General features: G+C 57.3%; 3 protein-coding genes across 7 annotated transcripts in view; all 3 read left to right on the top strand.

The window, feature by feature from the left end:
* Nucleotides 1-122: 122 nt before the first annotated feature.
* CNPPD1 (cyclin Pas1/PHO80 domain containing 1) lies at nucleotides 123-6,396 on the top strand. The gene is made up of 8 exons (XM_041473575.1): nucleotides 123-258; nucleotides 439-541; nucleotides 2,919-3,000; nucleotides 3,562-3,682; nucleotides 3,765-3,893; nucleotides 4,071-4,132; nucleotides 4,332-4,449; nucleotides 4,934-6,396. The coding sequence occupies exons 1-8, from the start codon at nucleotides 190-192 to the stop codon at nucleotides 5,564-5,566; spliced, it is 1,317 nt and encodes a 438-aa protein (XP_041329509.1). The 5' UTR covers nucleotides 123-189; the 3' UTR covers nucleotides 5,567-6,396.
* A 142-nt stretch (nucleotides 6,397-6,538) lies between these two features.
* On the top strand, nucleotides 6,539-11,794 carry SLC23A3 (solute carrier family 23 member 3). Of its 4 annotated transcripts, XM_041473564.1 has the most exons (12): nucleotides 6,539-7,408; nucleotides 7,677-7,837; nucleotides 8,240-8,334; nucleotides 8,671-8,744; nucleotides 9,041-9,222; nucleotides 9,376-9,499; nucleotides 9,815-9,962; nucleotides 10,043-10,296; nucleotides 10,487-10,592; nucleotides 10,667-10,834; nucleotides 11,036-11,131; nucleotides 11,287-11,794. In XM_041473564.1, the coding sequence occupies exons 1-12, from the start codon at nucleotides 7,301-7,303 to the stop codon at nucleotides 11,616-11,618; spliced, it is 1,848 nt and encodes a 615-aa protein (XP_041329498.1). In that variant the 5' UTR covers nucleotides 6,539-7,300; the 3' UTR covers nucleotides 11,619-11,794. The 4 variants fall into 4 exon arrangements, with proteins under 4 accessions (XP_041329498.1, XP_041329500.1, XP_041329499.1 ...); XM_041473567.1 differs by lacking the exon at nucleotides 6,539-7,408 and having other exon boundaries at nucleotides 7,419-7,846; XM_041473566.1 differs by lacking the exons at nucleotides 9,041-9,222; nucleotides 9,376-9,499.
* A 1,772-nt stretch (nucleotides 11,795-13,566) lies between these two features.
* Nucleotides 13,567-18,274, top strand: part of NHEJ1 (non-homologous end joining factor 1) — a 42,408-nt gene continuing 37,700 nt past the window's right edge. For both annotated transcript variants that reach the window (XR_005955630.1, XM_041473585.1), the window contains exons 1-4: nucleotides 13,567-13,635; nucleotides 14,180-14,365; nucleotides 15,219-15,428; nucleotides 17,578-17,716. Coding sequence is in view for 1 of the 2 variants with exons in the window: in XM_041473585.1 (XP_041329519.1) it covers nucleotides 13,606-13,635; nucleotides 14,180-14,365; nucleotides 15,219-15,428; nucleotides 17,578-17,716 (565 nt within the window). In the remaining variant the exon portion in view is untranslated. The remainder of the gene's footprint in view (nucleotides 13,636-14,179; nucleotides 14,366-15,218; nucleotides 15,429-17,577; nucleotides 17,717-18,274) is intronic.

The raw sequence follows: 18,274 nt of genomic DNA, 5'->3' as shown, positions 1-18,274 counted from the left end.
CGCGCCCCCGCGCCGGAACAGGAAGGGCGGAAGGGCGGGCGGTGGCGGTCAGGCTGGGAGCGGCTTTGAGGGCTCCGCTCCCGACAGTGCACCGGGCCTCGGCCTCGGAGCGGACCGGCACCGCGCCCTCAGAGCCGGCCCCGTATCGCCGGAGGGGATCTGTCAGCCCCCGCCCTGCGAGCGGGCAAGATGGAGCTGGACGAGCTGCTGCTGGACGAGGAGGGCGCCTTCTCCCTCAGTGGGTTCCAGGAGTTCACGGTGAGTGTCCGCGGCCCAGCCTGCTCTTAGTGGGCCCTCGGGGTGATCCCCCGTCCCCGCTCCCGCGGAGCCCCGTGTGGGCGCACGGCCCGGCCCGGTGTAGCCCTGAGCTGGGCTGGCGTGGAAGGCGCGGTACGAGGAGCGCTCTGGCCTTCCTCACGTTCCTCTGTCTGCCTTCAGTTCCTGCCCAGGCACCAGCAGCTGAGCGAGAGAGTGCGGAAGCGGCTCTATTATGGCTGGGACAAAGACTGCAGCCTGGATAATCTCTCCAGCCCTGTGGCAGGTGGGTTGCTGATTGTCCCCAGATGGTAATGCTGAGTCAAAGGGGTTGGAAGTAGCCCAAGGGGCCGAGACCAATAGGTCACCTGCTTCCTCCCCAGCGCCAAATCCCACCCCTGCCCAGCCTTTCCCACTCAGTACAACACAGCAGGGCAGGATGCCAGAGCCTCATGGTTTCTGTTCTGTGTTTTGTTGCCCCGTCTGGCTGTTGCTGCATTTTTGACATTGTTATACTGGTGTGTAAAGTCCTTTACATTGCTTGTGAATTCCTTGGCAAAGCAGATTGTGAGCTTGTTCCTGCTGAGAGCTGTCTTAGGTAGTTGCTTGTGCTCTGTAAAACACTCAGGGTTTTGTTCAACTTCTAGTTGTGAGCACCAAGGTGACAAGTTCTTGCTGTGTTTGTCTGAATCACTTTTTTTTTTTTTTTTTTTTTTTTGCCTGTCAATTGAGCAGTGTTTTGGGGAGCAGAAGAACAGGGCTGGGTTAAGGCTGAGGAGCTCGTGCAGGTGATGGTGCAGAGGAATGGAAAAGGGGATGCAGTGGTTTGGTAGAGAGCCTTCACTGTGTGGAGTTTTCAGCATTTCCATGAGCTGCTTGCTAGGGAAGCAGTCTGAAGTTGCCAGGAGGCTGTGTGTGATGTGCCTTGGTGAGGAGGAGGATGCTGAGCCTGTGGTGCCAGGGCAGACCCAGGCTGAGCAGCCAGCTGCCTGGGCACTGCTGGGAGTCACGAGTTCCAACACAAGCAGTGTGAGGGAGGCTCAAGGCTGACATTACACTGGGGTGGGACTGTTCCATGGATGAAAGTTCAAAGGGTACAGTCAAACAGGAAAACTGTTGGGGGCTATTAACTCTAAGGCTTGCCTTGCACTCAGGAAATGCTGTGGTTCCAGCAGCTGGGGGTAAAAGTGGCACATGGAGAATGTGTCCTTGGGCTGATCTGCTTTTACAGCCTTCCTTCACCAGCTGCTTTCAAAAAATGGGACCCAGGACTATGATATCTGTCTTGGTACATCTGTCATTGCTACATGGCAAGTTTATGGCACTGTTCTCAGACAAGATAGAGGCTTGTTGAGAGAGTGGAATAAGAGGGAAAGGTCTTTGATGTTGGCGGCTGGTTGCAGAATGCATGGCCCTGTCTGAGGAGAGAAGTTGAAACGTGAATTTGTTCCTTTGGAGACAGAAGAACAGTAACCACACTCAGTGTGCTGTGCTGTGAGATGGGAAACTGATCAGCTGCTGTCTGTTCCTTCTAGGACAGGCCACTGTTGTGAGTTGGATTTGTGGGCTGAAGAATTTGATTTCCTATCAGGATGAGCTTGTAGGGATCACTTGGGATGTTGGTGCTGCCTCTGCGGTGGCACAGTGGTGGCCTGGAAGGGCAGAGAGAGCAGCAGCAGTGGGAGAGGCTGGGCACAGCCAGTGGGTGGCTGGAGCTGTGTCTGCCTGGCTGCACGTCACAGTAGTGGTGTGGCCTGAATGGGGTAGGGAAGTTCCTCAGAGCAGTGGTTTCTGAGCTTGGTGTCTGCTCTTTGGGCAAATCACTCATGTTAGTACAGGCATTCTCTTAGTTGCTGGAGAGATGTAGAAAGGAGGGGTGCAGTGATGCTTCCCCTGGTAGCTGGAAATGCAAGGCTGCTGGGACGAACTCTCCTCTCAATTCTGTCAGACAAGGGCTCAGAAACAAAATGGAGTTGAAGTTCCCTGTCTAAAGCACTTCTTGCCTAGCATCACACTGTAGTGCTGCTTGGGATGCTCCACCTGGTCCTATTGTGTAGGGAAGTGAGATGGGAGCTGCTGGAGCCATCTACCAGTGTATGTCAGTGTCTGTGCTTGATTGCTGAGGCATGTCCCTGAGTGCAGAGAAAGCAGGCTGGGCTGCAGTTACACTGTATCAGTGCTTTGATACCTGTTGGTGCCTTCAGGCCCCTGGTTACATGGATACCTCGTACTCCATCTCAGGTTGGTGTGCTGATGAGATGTGGAGGGGGAAGATGCTGGTGGTTGGAGGGGAGCAAAGGACCATCAGGATGTGGTGTGACATCAGCAAGAAGGCCTCCAGAAGGGCTGTCTGAGGTCCTGCAGGGTGAGGGCAGAATGTTCCTCTGCAGCTGACTGCTGGGGGTTCCCTGTGACACAGACCTGCTGATCTGCCACTGCCACAGGGCCTTGGTCACTCACATCCTCTTCCTGCTGTGATTTGCCTGCCCTGCATGTTTGTTTGTTCCTCACTTGTCCCTGACCTCTCATAAGGCCTCATAGTTTAACTTAAACTTGAAGGGCTGCGCAAACACCAAGACCTGATGGGCTTGTAGGGAGAAGGAGAGAGGTGGGCATGGGCTGGACCACACTGGACTAACGCTTTTGGTGCTTTTCTGTCCTAGATATTGCTGTGGAGTTGCTGCAGAAAGTGGCTCCCAGTCCTATCCGCAGACTCCAGAAGAAATATGTGTCTCACGTATCTCGGTAAGAAGCAAAACCTGTCCCTTCATGTCCTATGTCAGAACTTGGAGCTCTGGTCTTACCTGTGACTCACTTTGTCTCCTGGGCCAGCCACTGGCTTTGTGCCTAGGCCTGATTAGTGTCAAAGAGAAGCTGGAGGCACGGACAGCAGGCACAGTGACTTCTTGACACAGCCAGCTTTGAGTTTATCCTGCTGTCGGGTGCATATGTGCTCTTGTTACTGGGAGTTTGTACTGGCTGGATCTGCAGCTCCCAGGGTAACCAGATTTGAACCTGGAGTCTCCTCATGGCAGCTGAGCTCTTGCAGCATGCCTTGCTGCAGGCAGGGCTGCTCAGTTTGGAGCTGACTGTGCCTGGGAACAGAAACCAGGGCTGTCTGCTCTCCACCCTGCATCCCTGACACTTTCTGTTGCTGCAGCTCAGGACAACTGGCACAGAGCTGGCAAGGCTGTGATCTGTTTAGCAATTTGCTAAACCTCCTACTGTCTGCATGGGGAGGGAGCAGCCAAGTTGTGTCCTGGTGCCTGGGACGTTTGTAGCATTGGTTCTTGTCCTGTCCTACAGGGAAGCTTGCATTTCGCCCTGCTCCATGATGTTGGCACTGGTTTACATTGAGAGACTCCGGCACCGGAACCCTGAATACCTCCAGCAGATCTCATCTTCAGACCTCTTCCTGATCTCCATGGTGAGCAGTGGGCAGGGGAAACTGGGCTGGTGGGATGTGAGTACAGGGGAGGCTGAGATCCTGTCCTTTGTGCTACTTTTAGATGGTTGCAAGTAAGTATCTGTATGATGAGGGTGAGGAAGAGGAGGTGTTCAACGACGAGTGGGGAGCAGCAGGGAAGGTGGATGTCCAGACCATGAACACACTGGAGATGAACTTCCTGAGCGCCATTGTAAGTGAAACTGTAACTGCTGCCGACTGTTTCACAGAGCAGGGGAAAAGAGACGTGGAGGGGAGTCTGGATTTCTGTTTTTCTCCCACATGCTCCCAGGAAGGGATAGAGAAAGATGTGTCTGGGTGCTGGGTGACCTGCCCTGACTGCACTGACCTTTAACTGCTGTCCCGGCAGGACTGGAGTCTCTACACAGATCCTCGGGAGCTGTTTGAAGTGCTGAGCTGGCTGGAAGGACGGTAGGTGTCTAGGGTGGGGGTGATCCCTTTATCTGTGTTGCAGCCTGGCTCTGCCCCTGCTTGGAGGTAGCCCTGCTCTCCTTGTACAGAGCTTAAGCAGGGTCTTCCCCAAGCCTGCCTGGACTGAAGCTGCTTTTATGGGGAAGGTCTATATCATGTCCACCATTTCCTTTTTTTGTTTTTTTTTTTCTTCTTGCAGTGTGGCTGAAAAACAGGGCATGTGGCGTGGCTGGTTCACCTACACAGATCTGTGTGTCCTCATGGAGCAGTCCATGTGGCAGCATGTGCTGGGCCAGTTCTACCAGCAAGTGGTGAAGGTAAGGGCATAGGAGAGCAGCTAATTGCAAGAACATGAGACCCAGCAGGCTGTGGATTTGGAGCAGGATGCTCTTTTCCACTGATAGCAGCACCTTGATTTATTCTCTGTTGAAAAGGGAAGCTGTCAGAAGATGCTGATTTGCAGCCTGGTGCTGGGTAGTGTGCCCTGTGCTAGACCACAGCCCCATCAGTCATGGTGCAAGGACATGGTGGTGGCATGGAGGCAACTGGGTACCAGCTAGGGTTTTGAACAGGAACTGTTGGCTTTTAGCTGGGGCTTATGTGATATTTAGGCCCAGCTTTGGGCAGGCTGTGTGCTGCCCACTGTTAGCAGTGTGGCTGCCTGCTCTTGGCATCCAGCCTTGGACCTGGTGATGCTTTTTCCTATCACGGCTGCTGGGTTGATCGTGGCCATGCTGCATCCTGGCTGGCGGGGGGTGCTGCTGCTGGGGGTGTCTGGGCTAACATTTGTCTTCTCCCTAGCTGGCCTGCCTCCTGGGTGTGGTGTACCTGACGGGCTTCGCAGCCATCTTCGCCTCCATCACGGTGGTGCACCGGTCTGTGTGCATAAGGAGTGTCAGCACTGCAGCCCCCCGGCCTGTGCTGTTCCCCGAGAAGGGGAGCTGCCAGCTGGATGCCCAGCCTGCCCCAGCCCCTGGCCAACCCCAGCCCGAGCTGCCCAATGTCTCCTCAGCCAGCTGCACCCGTTGCCTGGGGGAGAATGAGACGACCAAGGAGCCACATCGTGGAGGTGTCACGGCGACTGCACTCTACCTGTGGAGCAGCATGATGACGGCCCTGTCCTACCCAAAGGCACCTGATCTAGCCCAACACAGGCGCCTCCCACAAGGTCCTTTCCGGAAAGTGCCCACTGCCTGTGAGAGATCCAACCGTACCACCCCTGCTGCAGCCCCCAGCCAGCCTGGCCCTTTTGGACTCGCCGTGCTCCCGGCTCCTCCGGTGCTTCACTGCCATGCTTGCTCAGCCACTGCAGGCCCCACGTGGGATGCGGCCCCCAACCGTGAGGACTGGCTGGACCCCCTGGGGCTGAAGCAGTGCTTCTTGCATACTGCAATGGATCTCAGTAGAATCAAGAGCTTCATTTTTCCCAGCTAGGAGTATAGGACAGCAGCCCCGTTCCCCTTCCCTTCTAGTGTGGCACAACTCACTTCCTTACACTTGTGGGACCCCTGATCCCTGGAACTGCAGGGGGCTGAAGGCCCCTGCATTACTTTCAAACCAGCACTTGTGTCCCCCCACTTAGGGCAGGGATGTTCTTCACTTGGGGCTGCTGGGACAGGTTGGCATAGAGCTGGCTTGCTGGGGTGGGAACTTAATAGGAGTTAAGTTCTGGAGGGTAAATATGGGTCGCCTTTGGGCTGGGGTGCTTGTGCAAAGGGGGTATTGGACCTCTTCCTGTAGTGAGTGGTGTTGGACAGAGGTGGCATATGGGATGTTGGAGGCTGGGACTGTGTGTGCAGGGTGGAGAGGCTAAGGCAGTGACCCTAGTGAGAAGGTGAGGTGCCTGGGGTAGGGGAGAGGAGGTTGAAGGAGGTGGGAGTTAGCTGGCTGGTCATAGCAGTATTTACATTTGGGGGTTGTTAGGGCACTTCTTGGAACTTGCAAGAGTGACACCAAGCAGGTACCCCGTTGTGGCTGTGTCCTGCTGGGCTTGGTGGGGACGAGTTGTGGTTAGGGCTGAGCTTCCTTATCCTGCTTGTGTTGGATGTTTTGAATCTGGGGTGCTCTGTGACCCCATCCCAAACCCCAGCTGTCTGTGTCTTTGAGAAAATAGTGCCTGACTGCTCCTCAGAGTAGGAAGAAGGCACCCTGTCTTGCTGACCAGGCCAGCTCGTCATGCCCCTTCTTTTTACTGTGGATTTTACACCTGTTTTTCACTCTTTTGTAGATGCAAATCTCTTCCAATAAAAGTAGTTCTTGCTGTGTGCCTGCCTCATCCTGCTGAGCTGCTCTATACTGGCAGCATGCCTGCCCCAGAGTGGAGCCACATCCATGCAGCTGTGCCTGCTCCTGGAGCTGCTGTGCAAGACAAATCCTAGGTGCTACCAGTGAGCCCAGGAGACCTGCAAAGCCAATTCTGCAGTCTCTCTCCTGACATGAGGGATATTAGGTCTGGTGCAGGCAGGGACAACAGGAGAGGAGGATCCCCATCCTTGGGAATGCGGGGAATGCATGTTCTCTTCACTGCTCTTTGCTCTCCAAAGTCTTACCTGTTAATGAGTGAGCCTTGAGCAGCAAGGGCTTGACCAGGTCACTGACACAGCCACCTCTGCCCCGTGACAAAAACATGAGCATCCCTTTCCAGCCAAGCAGGCAGCTTTTGTCCCTGGCATCCTTGTCCAGTGGCAGGATTCAGTACTCTCCTGCATAATAGACCTATTAGAGACCAGGCTGGACCAGGAGGGCAGCAGATGCCCCTGCAGATACTGGGGTGAAACAAGCATGAGCAGGGCATACTGAAGCTGGAGGATGCTGCTGGTGGGAGTAGTTAAGCACATGGAGGAAGAGGTGTCAAGGCTGTGGCCTTCCCAGTGCTTGCCCATAGGCACTGATGGGACCCGGCTGTGGGTAGTTGGCATTGTAATAGTGTCTGATGGCCTGCTTGTGGCTGCCTGTCACCTGGCCCTCGTGGTGACAAACCAGGGTGACACTTGCATTCCTGGCCGCAAGGGCAGATTACTAACCAACTCAAGTTAATGGCTAACCCTGGGGCAGCTCCTGCAGAAGGTGGAAGTTCAGCCATGTGAGGATTTAGGAGGAGCTCTTGGGGGTGGGAGCCTGCCCACTCTCTTTACCGAAAACTGGGAGCAGTGTGGGGAAGGCAGCAGCATGAATGGGGGCCGTGGCAGAGCACCTGGAGCTGGGAGCCCCTTGCTCACATCCTGCTCCTCCCAGAAGATGTGCTCCTGGGTGATGAGCTGCTGCTTAGCCCTTCAGGTAAGTGGGGACCATGGTGAGCAGCCAGAGAGATGGGATGATGAGGAGAGGGCTGGGATCCTCTCACATTGCAGGGCAGGGGCTGCATCCTGCCAGGCAAAGGGTGTGTAGGGCTCTGGTCAGTGTGTGCTGGGAGAGGAGTGGGCAGTAGTGAGTGCTACCCAGGTGGTGTCAGTGGGCATCCACCCTCTCAGGGGGACTGGGCGTGGGGAGCTGCAGCTCTGGGTGCTGCAAGGAGTTGTGACTGTGCCATCTCTTCCCTGCACAGCACCTGGCTGTGCAGACATCCTTGCTCTGCATCTTCCACCTCCTTCTGCTGCCCACACTGCCCCAGGAACCACCTCATGCCCAGACCACCAGCAAGCTGCTGGCACGAAGCCTCTTTGCCTGCGGCATCTCCACAGTGCTGCAGACCACCCTGGGGAGCCGGTGAGCAAGGGAAGTGGGAAGGGGCACAAGGAAAACCTCTTTGCACAGTTGTCACAGATGTCCCCTCCCTCTCACACACACACCTCTAGAAAAACTTTCCCTCTAGCTCCTTGCTGCCTTGCTCCAACATCATACACAGCTCCTTCAGACCATCTGATGCCTGTGCTGCCCACACAGGCTGGGTATGGGATTCAGCAAAACCTCTGACCTATGTATCCACTCCATGTGCTGTCACTTGGGAGGTACTAGGGCACATGTAGAATATGGAGTAACCTCCTACCACTTTGGGGTTCTTATCTGCTTCCCTTCCTACCCCTGTTCCTCTGGCAGCCTGGGCTCTTGGAGCAACCCGGTTCCCTTCCCTGTCCTTCCTTCCTAACGTGCCGTTGTCCCCTTCCTCAGGTTGCCACTGGTTCAAATCCCATCCTTTGAGTACTTGGTCCCTGCCATGGTGCTGAGCTCCCACCTGTCCCCTGGTGCCAGCACAGACAGGAATGGTAAGCATAGCGCTGGAGCCTGTGTCCCTTGGGGCCTGGGCCATGCTGGTGCCAGGGGAATGGCAATGATGGGGTGCCTGGCAGGTGGAGTAGGGATGAGGGGTAGCAAGGGGTCCTGCCTGCTGGCCCTTCTGGTGACAGTGCACAGCACCCTACTCACTCCTGAGTGCACTTGCAATGTATCTGGTCACTTTCCCAGGGCCAGGGCTTATGGGGATGGACATGCTGGCACACTTCCCCTTCTGCAGCCAGCAGTCACCTTACTGCACCCTCTTGGACACAGCTCCAGGTGCCCAGGATTCATGTATATCCCACCCTTCCAAAATTCCTTTCCAGGCACAGCCATGGCCAGTACATGCCTTGTACCTCATTGCAGAGACACAGGGAGCTGGGCTGACTCACTGCAAGAGGTGGGTGCTCCTGTGCTGAAATGGGGGTCCCTGTCCTGCTCCATCAGCTTTGCACTTGTCACCCATATCCCTGTACCTCTAGTCTCTTTTCCTGGGATTTGACACGAAGAGAGTTGCAAAGGCAATGGGGATCATGATGCATGTCCACATATATGTTTTTCTCTGCTTGGGGTGAGCAGAGCACATGAAACAAGCGCTTGTTCCCTGCTGCTGGGGTGGTAGGAATGTGGCCAAGGGAAGGTGTTGGACTGCTCTCCATGTATCCTGCCCCACAGGCCCATCCTTTCCTCCTACAGGTCTCTGGAGCAGTGCTGATCTCTGGGCTGATTCAGTTGGCGCTGGGAGTTTCTGGCGTGTGTGGGTGGGCAGTGCGGCACTGCGGGCCCATGGTCCTGGCTCCCAGCCTCTCCATCATCGGGCTGTCTGCATACAAGGAAGCTGCTTTCTTCTGTTCCACTAACTGGGGAGTAGCACTGCTGTATGTGAGCCCAGGGACTGTAGTGTTGGGCAGCTCCTGGGCCTTTCTTTCACCAGCAGGACAGGGATGGGGCACCCCTGCAGTGCACGGTGCACATTTGGGGACCCATCACTGACTGTGATGCTGTGTGATGACCTGTGCTCACCCTCCTAGGCTCATGCTCCTCGCTGTCACCTTCTCCCAGCACCTGCGGTCCTGTCGCCTGCCCTTCTGTGCCTGGTCTCATGCTTGGGAGGGCTCCACAGAGCATTCAGTTCCCACCCTGCGCACATTCTCGGTACTGTGGTTTGTCTGCTCTCTTCGTTGTCACCAGGCTTCTCTCTCCAAGCCTGGCTCTTTGGTGTGGGGTTAGGTGAGACCTGGAGCATAGGCAGGCATGAAGAGCTCTGGTGCAGCTCCCAGAACATGGATACTTCTGGGGAAGTGTTGGGGACCTAGGGTGTTGGAGCAGAACAGCTTGGGATGCTTCCTGCAGGAGTAAGGGGAGATGTGGCATGACTCCTTGGGAGATGTGACAGGACAAGGATGGGGTGCTACCCAGGGCAGGTAGGGGAGGAGGGTCCCCTGCTGAGGGTCCCCTTTTGCCTTGCAGGTACTGATCCCATTTGCTGGTGTCTGCCTTATCTGTGCTATCCTCAGCTACTTCCACATTCCCTGGGAATCACTGGATGTGACCATGGCACAGCTGTCCTGGGCCAACAGCACCTCCGATGCCCCTTGGATCCGCATCCCGTATGCAGGTGGGGGGCAGCAGGGCTGAGTGCAGACATCCACGTTTGGACAGGACTTCTATCACCTGTCCCTTTTCCGTCCGCTGCAGGAGCATGGAGGTGGCCGCTGCTCACCCCCCGGGCGCTGGCAGTGGGCATCGCCATGGCCATCGGCTGTAGCATGAACTCTGTGGGCTGCTACGTGCTGTGTGGGAGGCTGCTGCGAGTCCCCCGGCTGCCCCCTCACGCCTGTAACCGGGGGCTTTGCATGGAAGGGTTGGGCAGCCTCCTGGCGGGACTGCTGGGCACCGCAGGGGGCACGGCCTCCAGCATTGCGAATACCTGTGCCACTGGCTTCACGCAGGTATGCCAAAGTAGGGGGAAGTGGGTTGGCAGGGGATGGGGAGGCAGTCGAGCAGGTGTGTGGGACTCGTAACTGCCAGGCTGTCACCGAGGCAGCGCTGGGAAAGGTTAGGTGTGTGTAGCAGAAGGGGGTGGGAGACAGAGCAGGGGGTGATGCTACCCATCCTCACTTTCCCACTCTTCCTTCCCAGGCTGGCTCTTGCCGCTCAGTGCAAGTAAGCGCCCTGGTGTGCATGGTGCTGGGCATGTCCCCGAGGCTGGCACGGCTCCTCACCCATATCCCACTGGCAGTTCACGGTGGGTACCCTGCCCTGCCCCTTGCTGCAGCACCTGCAGCCTGCCTGGCACCTCCTGACTCCTGCCCCTCGCAGGAGGGGTGCTTTGTGTAACCTACGCCGTGGCTGTGGGCACGGGGATCTCCTACTTCCAGTACACAGACATTGACTCAGGGAGGAACATCTTCATTGTTGGCTTTGCCATGTTCATGGCACTGCTGGTACCGCGGTGGTTCGGCACGGCTCTGGCTCCCCTGGCCACAGGTATGAGGGACATTCCCCAGGCAAGGCAAAGCCTTGAGTCCCATGGCATGGTGACCACGCAACTCCAGTGTTCTGGGAGGCTGGGTCAGCTCTTGGCAGCAGGCAGCTACCTCTTCAATGCCCCATTCTGCCATGGATGCTCATGCCCCTTTCCTTGGCTGGGCTGGGGCCTCCTGGCTGATTCTGGCACTGTCCCTGCAGGCTGGGTGCCACTGGACCTCCTCTTCCTCTCCCTGCTTATGGTCCCTGTCTTCTTAACTGGTTTCTTGTCATTTTTTCTGGAGAACACAGTCTCAGGTGAGGTGCTCTGCATATGCCCTGCTCTAAGGACTGGATCTGTCCATGGGGCAAACCACCAGCTCTGCCTCTGGGCAGTCCTGCTGAGAGTGCTGGGGCTGGTGTGGGCTAGGAGGAAGGGGCTCCCATTTCACCGCCTACCTTCCTGCTTGCAGGAACACTGGAGGAACGAGGGCTGCTTTCTGAGCAGCCATGGAAAGCCAGAGCTGGTGACTGTCACCTCCATGGAGAGAGAGGGGAAGCCAGCCAAGCCTATAGGCTCCCTGCCGGGCTAAGGAGGCTGCTGCCATCTTCATGCAAAGCTTTTCCGTGCTGTTTCCTCTGCCCGAGGAGTGAGGAAGAGGAGGAGGGCAGCTGTGCCACTGAGGAGGGGACTGCTGGCCTGGGGGAAGGGACACACCTGCTCCCCAAACCCAGCTCTGGGGAGCTGCAGCCAGCAAGAAGGCCAAGCCAGACAGACATGCCTGCATGGCACACTGTGGCCTGACCCTGTCATCTGGGGCTGCCTCATGTGAAAACAGGGCTGTGCCCTCAAGGCAGCTTGTGAGCCACTTTGCTCCTCATTTCTGAAGCCCTTGAGGACTGGAGGAACCTGAGCTTCCACCCTCCTAACACAAACCTAATTTCCCTGCTTGAGAGTGAGATATAAAAACCTTCAACCAACTTTGCCTTTTCCAGGAGTTTTCTTTCCAGATGGGATTTACCTAGGGGCTCCCTGTTGCCCTGAGGACTGTGACAGGAGGGCAGGGCCACCTGGTGCCACTGCAGCTGAGGCTGTGGGTACCTGTAAAATCCACCGTCACCCTGTGGACATGACGTGGGGAGGGTTCAATGCTTTGGCCAGCCCTAAAGGACTGTCACTCTGGCTGTGCTCACCTGCTGCACTGTGCTCAGGAATGACTGGCTGTCCATCTCCTCCCTGCTGTGTCCCAGTTGTGCCTATGGCCCCTCGCTGCCCATGGCACCAGGTATATACCTCTGGCACTCCAGGATGCTCCAGGCTGGTGGTGCAACTCAGCTCAGTTTCCCAAACAATGAACACCCTTTCACCTACAGTCAGATAGTCCCAGTAGTGCTCACCATATAAATACCCCCTAGGCATTGCTCTTGTGACTACACTAGCCAACAGTGGATTTCCCTGAAGAAGAAGATCTCCCTCCACCTGGTCCCAAGGTGAAACACCCAAAGGTGAATGCAGGGTGGGAGGGATGAGGTGGCACTGTGTGTGCAGATCCCTAGGTGTGAGCTCTCTTTCCCCAGCTTGCTGTGACCCCCACAGCTATACACAGCAGGATAATGCACAGCTCATTCTCATCCAACCAACATCCTCACCTGACCTTAAATTCCAGCTGTGCCTAGAGTCCTGCACCCCAAATCCAATCATGCAAGCTAGTCTGTCCTGCACTGAAAAGTCCTTGCCTACTCCCGTGTTCCCTGACACCATGTAAGGATACAAACCCTGTTTGATAACCATGCTCTCCTGGCACTGCCCGGGGAGATGGCTGCAGCCTGCATGCTGGGGAGAGGGGTGAGTGCAGAGAGTGTAAATGGGAGACTCAGGGGCAGCGTATCAGAGCAGTTTGTGGGCCCAGCCTGGATGGCCTCGATGCATGGTGTGCTGGTGGGGGATCACAGTCAGAGAATGGGTGATGAGGTCTGAAAATCAGTGCCTGGGGTAAGGGTTGGGCCTCATTGTGGAGGGAACTGGGGGTGTGTGGTGTGCCAAGCTGGCACAATGCTGCTCTGTGTCCAGGCACGGGGACAGCGGCTGCTGCAGCCCCAGCTATGCAGGGCTCACTGTGGTGCAGCAGCGGAGCCCCCGCACAGCCCGGCAGGGCAGCGGAGCCGCCGCACAGCCCGGCAGGGCAGCGGAGCCGCCGCACAGCCCGGCAGGGCAGCGGAGCCCCCGCACAGCCCGGCAGGGCAGCGGAGCCCCCGCACAGCCCGGCAGGGCAGCGGAGCCCCCGCACAGCCCGGCAGGGCAGCGGAGCCGCCGCACAGCCCGGCAGGGCAGGGGCGGGTGCGCGTCCTGGCCGTGCCTGCCCCGGCACCCGGGGCTGAGGAATAAACCCGGGGCCAAGGAACAGGAGGAGCCCCGCGCTGCCGCTGCCTCTCCGGCTGCCCAGGGGCCTGTAACCAGTAACCTGTGCCAGGGCATTCCGCAGCAGGCGCAAGCCCAGAATAAAGTCCTAAAGCATTTCGGTCCACATCAGCATCTCGGCCGCGGCACTCGCTGCGGCAACCGCGGACGCTCTAGAGGGACACGGCAGCTCGGCTCGCTGTCCTTACGAGCAGCCAAGGGAACCCCACCATGCTCCCGGGGGCTGCGAGGCAGCGATAGCAGCTCCCGGGGCGCAAGGAGCCGCACATCCCGGCGTGCCCCGGCGCCGCACGCCGCGGAAGAGAGCGGCATGCCGGGAGCCGTAGTCTGCCTCGCCTCCGGCCCGGCGCCGCTCGCAAGCCCGTGCCTCTGCATGCCCCGGCCGTGCTCCTGCTGCCCTCGGGTAATGCTGCGGCTCCGCTGAGCCCAAGGCCTGCGGGCACCCCGCGGTCGCTGGGTCCCCTGGTGTTTTGGGAGGCTGGAGCCCGTCGCAGGGAGGAGCGGGAAGCAGCAGTGGCTGCCGGCTCTCCGCCGGTGTCACTGCCGGCTCGCCTGGAGCGCAGGGATGGGATGCCCCAGCCGGAGGAGGGTGCAGCACCCAGCTACCCTCCCGGTGCCGGCGGGGCGGCCTCAGTGCTCATTTGGGCGTAGAGGTCTTGCCGTGTTAACGCCAGCAAGCAGCGGATAAGCCGGGGAGGCAGCAGTTCCTGCTGGTGCATCTGGGGTGCTTGTTGTGAGCTGCGGCAGGACCTGCCCTGCAGCAAGCTCAAACACATGCCCCAGCTCTGCTGCTTGCATGTGTGACCGCAGCTGGCTGAGTATCCTCACTTCTGTGCTGTCAGGTCATAAATGGGCCAGCCGGGACTGACGGTCCCTGTGAGGCCACCCCCGGGACCAGGTCTTCCTTGGGTGGGGGTTGAGGCAGAGTCCTGGTTGCTCTTTTGCAGATGGAGGGCTCCGAGGAGCTGGAAAGCAGCCTCCTGACCCAGCCCTGGGCTTCTGTTCGCTTTGGCGAGTCCACTTTTCTTGCTAAAGTGTGCTTCAGGGATACTGGCTATATCCTGCTGATCTCTGACCTCAGCAGTGTTTGGTACGAGAGTGCAGGCATCGAGGCTGTGGGACAAAGGTCCAAGGTGAGTGTCTGAAAAGGCCAGGGTCCTCCTTTTCTCCTCCCAGCAGCTGACATTCCAGCATAAATTGTTTGGTGACACAATGGCTGTTGGGTCTGACTGGGCTCGGGTGCAAATGCCCAGCCTGGGAAGTCCCTGTGTGGCTCTGCCCAAGCCCTGCCACCCCACTTGGCCAAACACCGTTCTCCTGGGAGAGTGGGCCACACTATTTAGCATGCCTGGGGCAGCCAGGTGGGTCTGCATACAGAGGCTGGCACAGTCTCTTCACTTGTGGGCTGGATGGGCAGCTGGTTTCCCCAGGGTCAATGTACTAAAAGAGGAGCTTGAAACAAGGCTGCCTTCTACTCATGACAGAGAGATTCTGTTCACATTCATAGCTAATAGTCTCTCATGGGGCATCCTGTCAGCTTGGCCCCCAAAAATGCACGGAGCTGTGCCTCATCTCCTCAGCCCATGCGCCCAGGCCTTCATGTGCCATTGGAGTGGCATGTCCCTGTGTCACATAATGCTGAGTGGCTGGTGGCAGGAGGGATGGGCACATGGCTGCAGCCATCCCCCAGCTCTGGCAGATTGTCCTGCTGTGGGCTCTCAGCCAGGCTCTGGTGCTTGTGGTGGCATGCAGAGCAGATGTGCTAGTGCAGACTGTTGCACCCTGCCCATCCTGGACTGCCAGGACAGGGGAGTCTTCCCAGCATGGCTGGCTTGGGAGAATCAGTGAGGAATGTCATGTTAGCTGGAAGCCAAGGCCCAGGGATAGCTTTTTGCTGTGGAACATGCAGTAGTTTGACTCCTTTGGTGCTGGGATTTCTGCTGGTTTTTCCCCAGTGCTGTGCCCCCTAACCTTGCCTTTTCCCAGGAGCTGAACAAGCGGCTGACTGTCCACGTGTCCTCCTTCCTGAACCACTTGTGCAACTTGATGTGCCCCTTGCTGGCAGGGCAGCCAGGTGCCACCACTGCCTTCTCCTGCCAGCGTTCTCCCAGTGGCCTCAGGCTGCATGTGAAAAGCGAGCTGTCAGGACTGCCCTTCTACTGGGACTTCCACTGCTGCCCGGCTCCCTTGGAGATGGTGAGCAAAGCTGCAGAGAGTTCAGGGAGGGGAGTGGCCAAAATTAAGGATTACCTACTTATGCTTAGAGGCTTTTGAATAGTATTGAGCCACGCTGGTGACTGTAGGTTGCCTGACTCTGCCTTCTGCCTCTCCCAAGGCTTACTGTCCCCACTTCTTCCCATTGAGGCTTTGGTTTGTGCCATGCAGTTACACAGGGATGGCCCAGCACATGCTGCTGCTGGGGCATAAGTGAAATGTCCTCGTGAGAGCCCATCTGGAGTTCTGCATCCAAATATGGGGTGCTTGGCACAAGAAAAACATTGATGTGTTAGAGGGGGTCCAGGGGAGAGCTACAAAGATGATAAGAGGGCTGGAGCTTGTCTCCTACAAAGACAGATTGTGAGAGATGGGATTGTTTGGCACGGAGAAGAGAAGGCTCCAGAGACACCTCATTACAGCCTTCCAGTACTTGAAGAGGGGTTATTGAAAAGAGGGAGAACAGCTTTTTACATGGGCAGATAGTGATAGGAAAAGGAGAAATGTTTTTCAGTTATAAGAGGAGACATTTAGATTTGCTGCTAGAAAAAAAGTTTCATTATGAGGGTGATGAGGCACTGGAACAGGTTGCCCAGAGAAGTTATGGATGTTCCATTCCTGAAAGTGTTCAAGACCAGGTTGGATGGGGCTTTGAGCAGTCTGATCTAGTGAGTTATATTGAAAATCCCTTCCAAAGCAAGCCTTTAGATAATTCTGTGTCCAGTGTGGGGTGATGCCCTGCCAGCACTCTGTAGAGCAGAGTGATGCTGTTCTCCTTGGGAGCAAGCCATGAAGCGGCGCACAGCGCCCCGCAGCGCCGAGCCCCGCTCCCGCCGCCGCCGCCGCTCCTCTGCCCCCGAACGGCTGCGCTTGGGCAGCGCGGCGGGACAGCCGCGCTCCTCGGCTGCTGCGGGAGCTGTTCTCACCGTCACGGTTGAGCTGGGGAGCAGCTATTGGGGTCCTGGCTTGGCTTACCCCGGGAGCTTGATGTCCCTCCTCGGGCAAGACGCACAGAGGCTGAGCTGAGGAGGTGCAAAGCCCCTGTTCTTGGCTGCTTCTCTGCTTTGTCTTGGACACACACTGGATCTCTGCAAGACACCACGGAGGTGGGAAGCAGTTGGGGTGCTGAGTATGGATGCAGCGATGGCGACCAACTCTGCCCTAGCCAGGGGCTTGAGGAAGGCATAGAGCCTACCTGGCTTGGCCCATCCCACCTCTCCTGCAGGTGGTGCACTCCAAGTGCTCCAGTGGGAGATGACCATCACCTCTGGGCTTATATCTGGGGGTAGGTAAAGCACAGAGCCCACTGTGGGCTTGCCATAGGAGTGAGAATGCTTCAGGTGCAATGCTGGGTTTGCTCTCCTCTCACCCATGGACTCAGCCTGGTCACAGAAACATGGGGCACAGTAGGTTGGGGGATCTCAAATACCCTTCCAGAGACCGAAGGAGGTGATAGGAGAGAGGGTGCTTCGTGTGCCTGCTGGGCCAGGGTGGCCCAGGTGGGCTCTGAGTCACAGGACATGCCCAGGGCTCTGCATGGGGCTTGTGTGGTGTAAGCTTAGCGGGTTTACTGGTGGGCTGCGATGGGGAGCATGCACAAGTCCTGCCTGTTGAGATCTCTTTTGCTTTTGATCTTACTTCCCTGGGAGTGCCTCTCCTGTTCATCAAGCCACAGTTTGACTTCTTGGGTCTGTCTGATTTTTCACCCAGCCATGCCTGTTTCCTGCATAGGAACATGCCATAAGGTGTAAGGAACATGCAGAGCCATGGGGAGGGTCTGGGTGGCACATGGGGTGCTCTCTGTTTCCTGTTGCACCCCAGGTAGTGGGTGGAGCATTGCCTGTGCCTGCGCTCTGTTTCCATCGGGCTCTCCCAGCTAGGCTCTCTCCTGCTACAGCCTGAAATGGAGGGATGTGTCCCACAGCATCTGGCCTTCCCTCTCCCAGCTCACATCTTTTGACCATTTCCCACTGGATGTGGGTGAGATGTGGGGTATTTTGTGGAGCTGTGTGTGACCTGGGCTGCAACTCTTTCAAGGACCTTGCTGGGTGCCCTGCTTTGACCACTCTGTGGACAGCTGTGTGCCTTCCTAGACCTGGACCTTTCCTAGAGCCTCCCTCCTCCATTGTAGGTGTTCCGTCACCTCGTGCGGCCCCTGATTCAGATGAACCTGGTGCTGCAGTGCCAGGTGCAAGAGCTGATTTCCCTGCTACTCCAGAAGGATGCTGAGATTGAAGATTACAGGGAGAGTGGGGCCACTCTCAGCAGAGGTGAGGAGGGATGCCTGGGGCGGGGAGCAGGTTTCCTCCTTAGCAGCACTGGGCTGGCATGCTTTGCTCCCTCTGGCTATTACCCAGCCTAGCTTGTGGTTCATGTTTAGCTAAGCCAGCAGCACAACAGTAGCCAGAAGGCTGGGAACAGCCTCTGGGGTGAGCTGGGGGAGGAGCAGCCCTTGACCGATAGCTGTAGCAGTTGGGGAGTTGCCAAGGGGCTCTCCACTACTCCGAGAGCACCTGGCTGGTCCCCAGGAGCCAGTGGGGATGCCAGCAAGGGCTGGCCCTGCAGTGGTGTCAGGCTCCTTTCCCAAGGGCAGTAGCTCACTGAATGCTTGGAGAGCACCCAGGGGCTCTGGGCAAACAGTAGCCCCCTTGGGTGGGACATGGGTCAGGGGGAGCCACCTTGGGGGGTGGTTTGTTCCCCACCTATGGAGGTTGGCTGGGCACTTTTTCGGGCCATCCCTAGCTACTGCCATGCTTTGTCCTGCTGCCACAGGTGATACCTGCACTTCTGCAGGAACATGGTGCCCTGAGCATGCAGAGACTAATGGG

Source organism: Pyrgilauda ruficollis, unplaced genomic scaffold, assembly GCF_017590135.1.
Source record: "Pyrgilauda ruficollis isolate IOZ18807 unplaced genomic scaffold, ASM1759013v1 scaffold3, whole genome shotgun sequence".
In the NCBI taxonomy this organism is placed as follows: domain Eukaryota; kingdom Metazoa; phylum Chordata; class Aves; order Passeriformes; family Passeridae; genus Pyrgilauda; species Pyrgilauda ruficollis.
The sequence above is the reverse complement of the archived record's forward strand: the minus strand, read 5'-3'. Positions and strand labels throughout refer to the sequence as shown.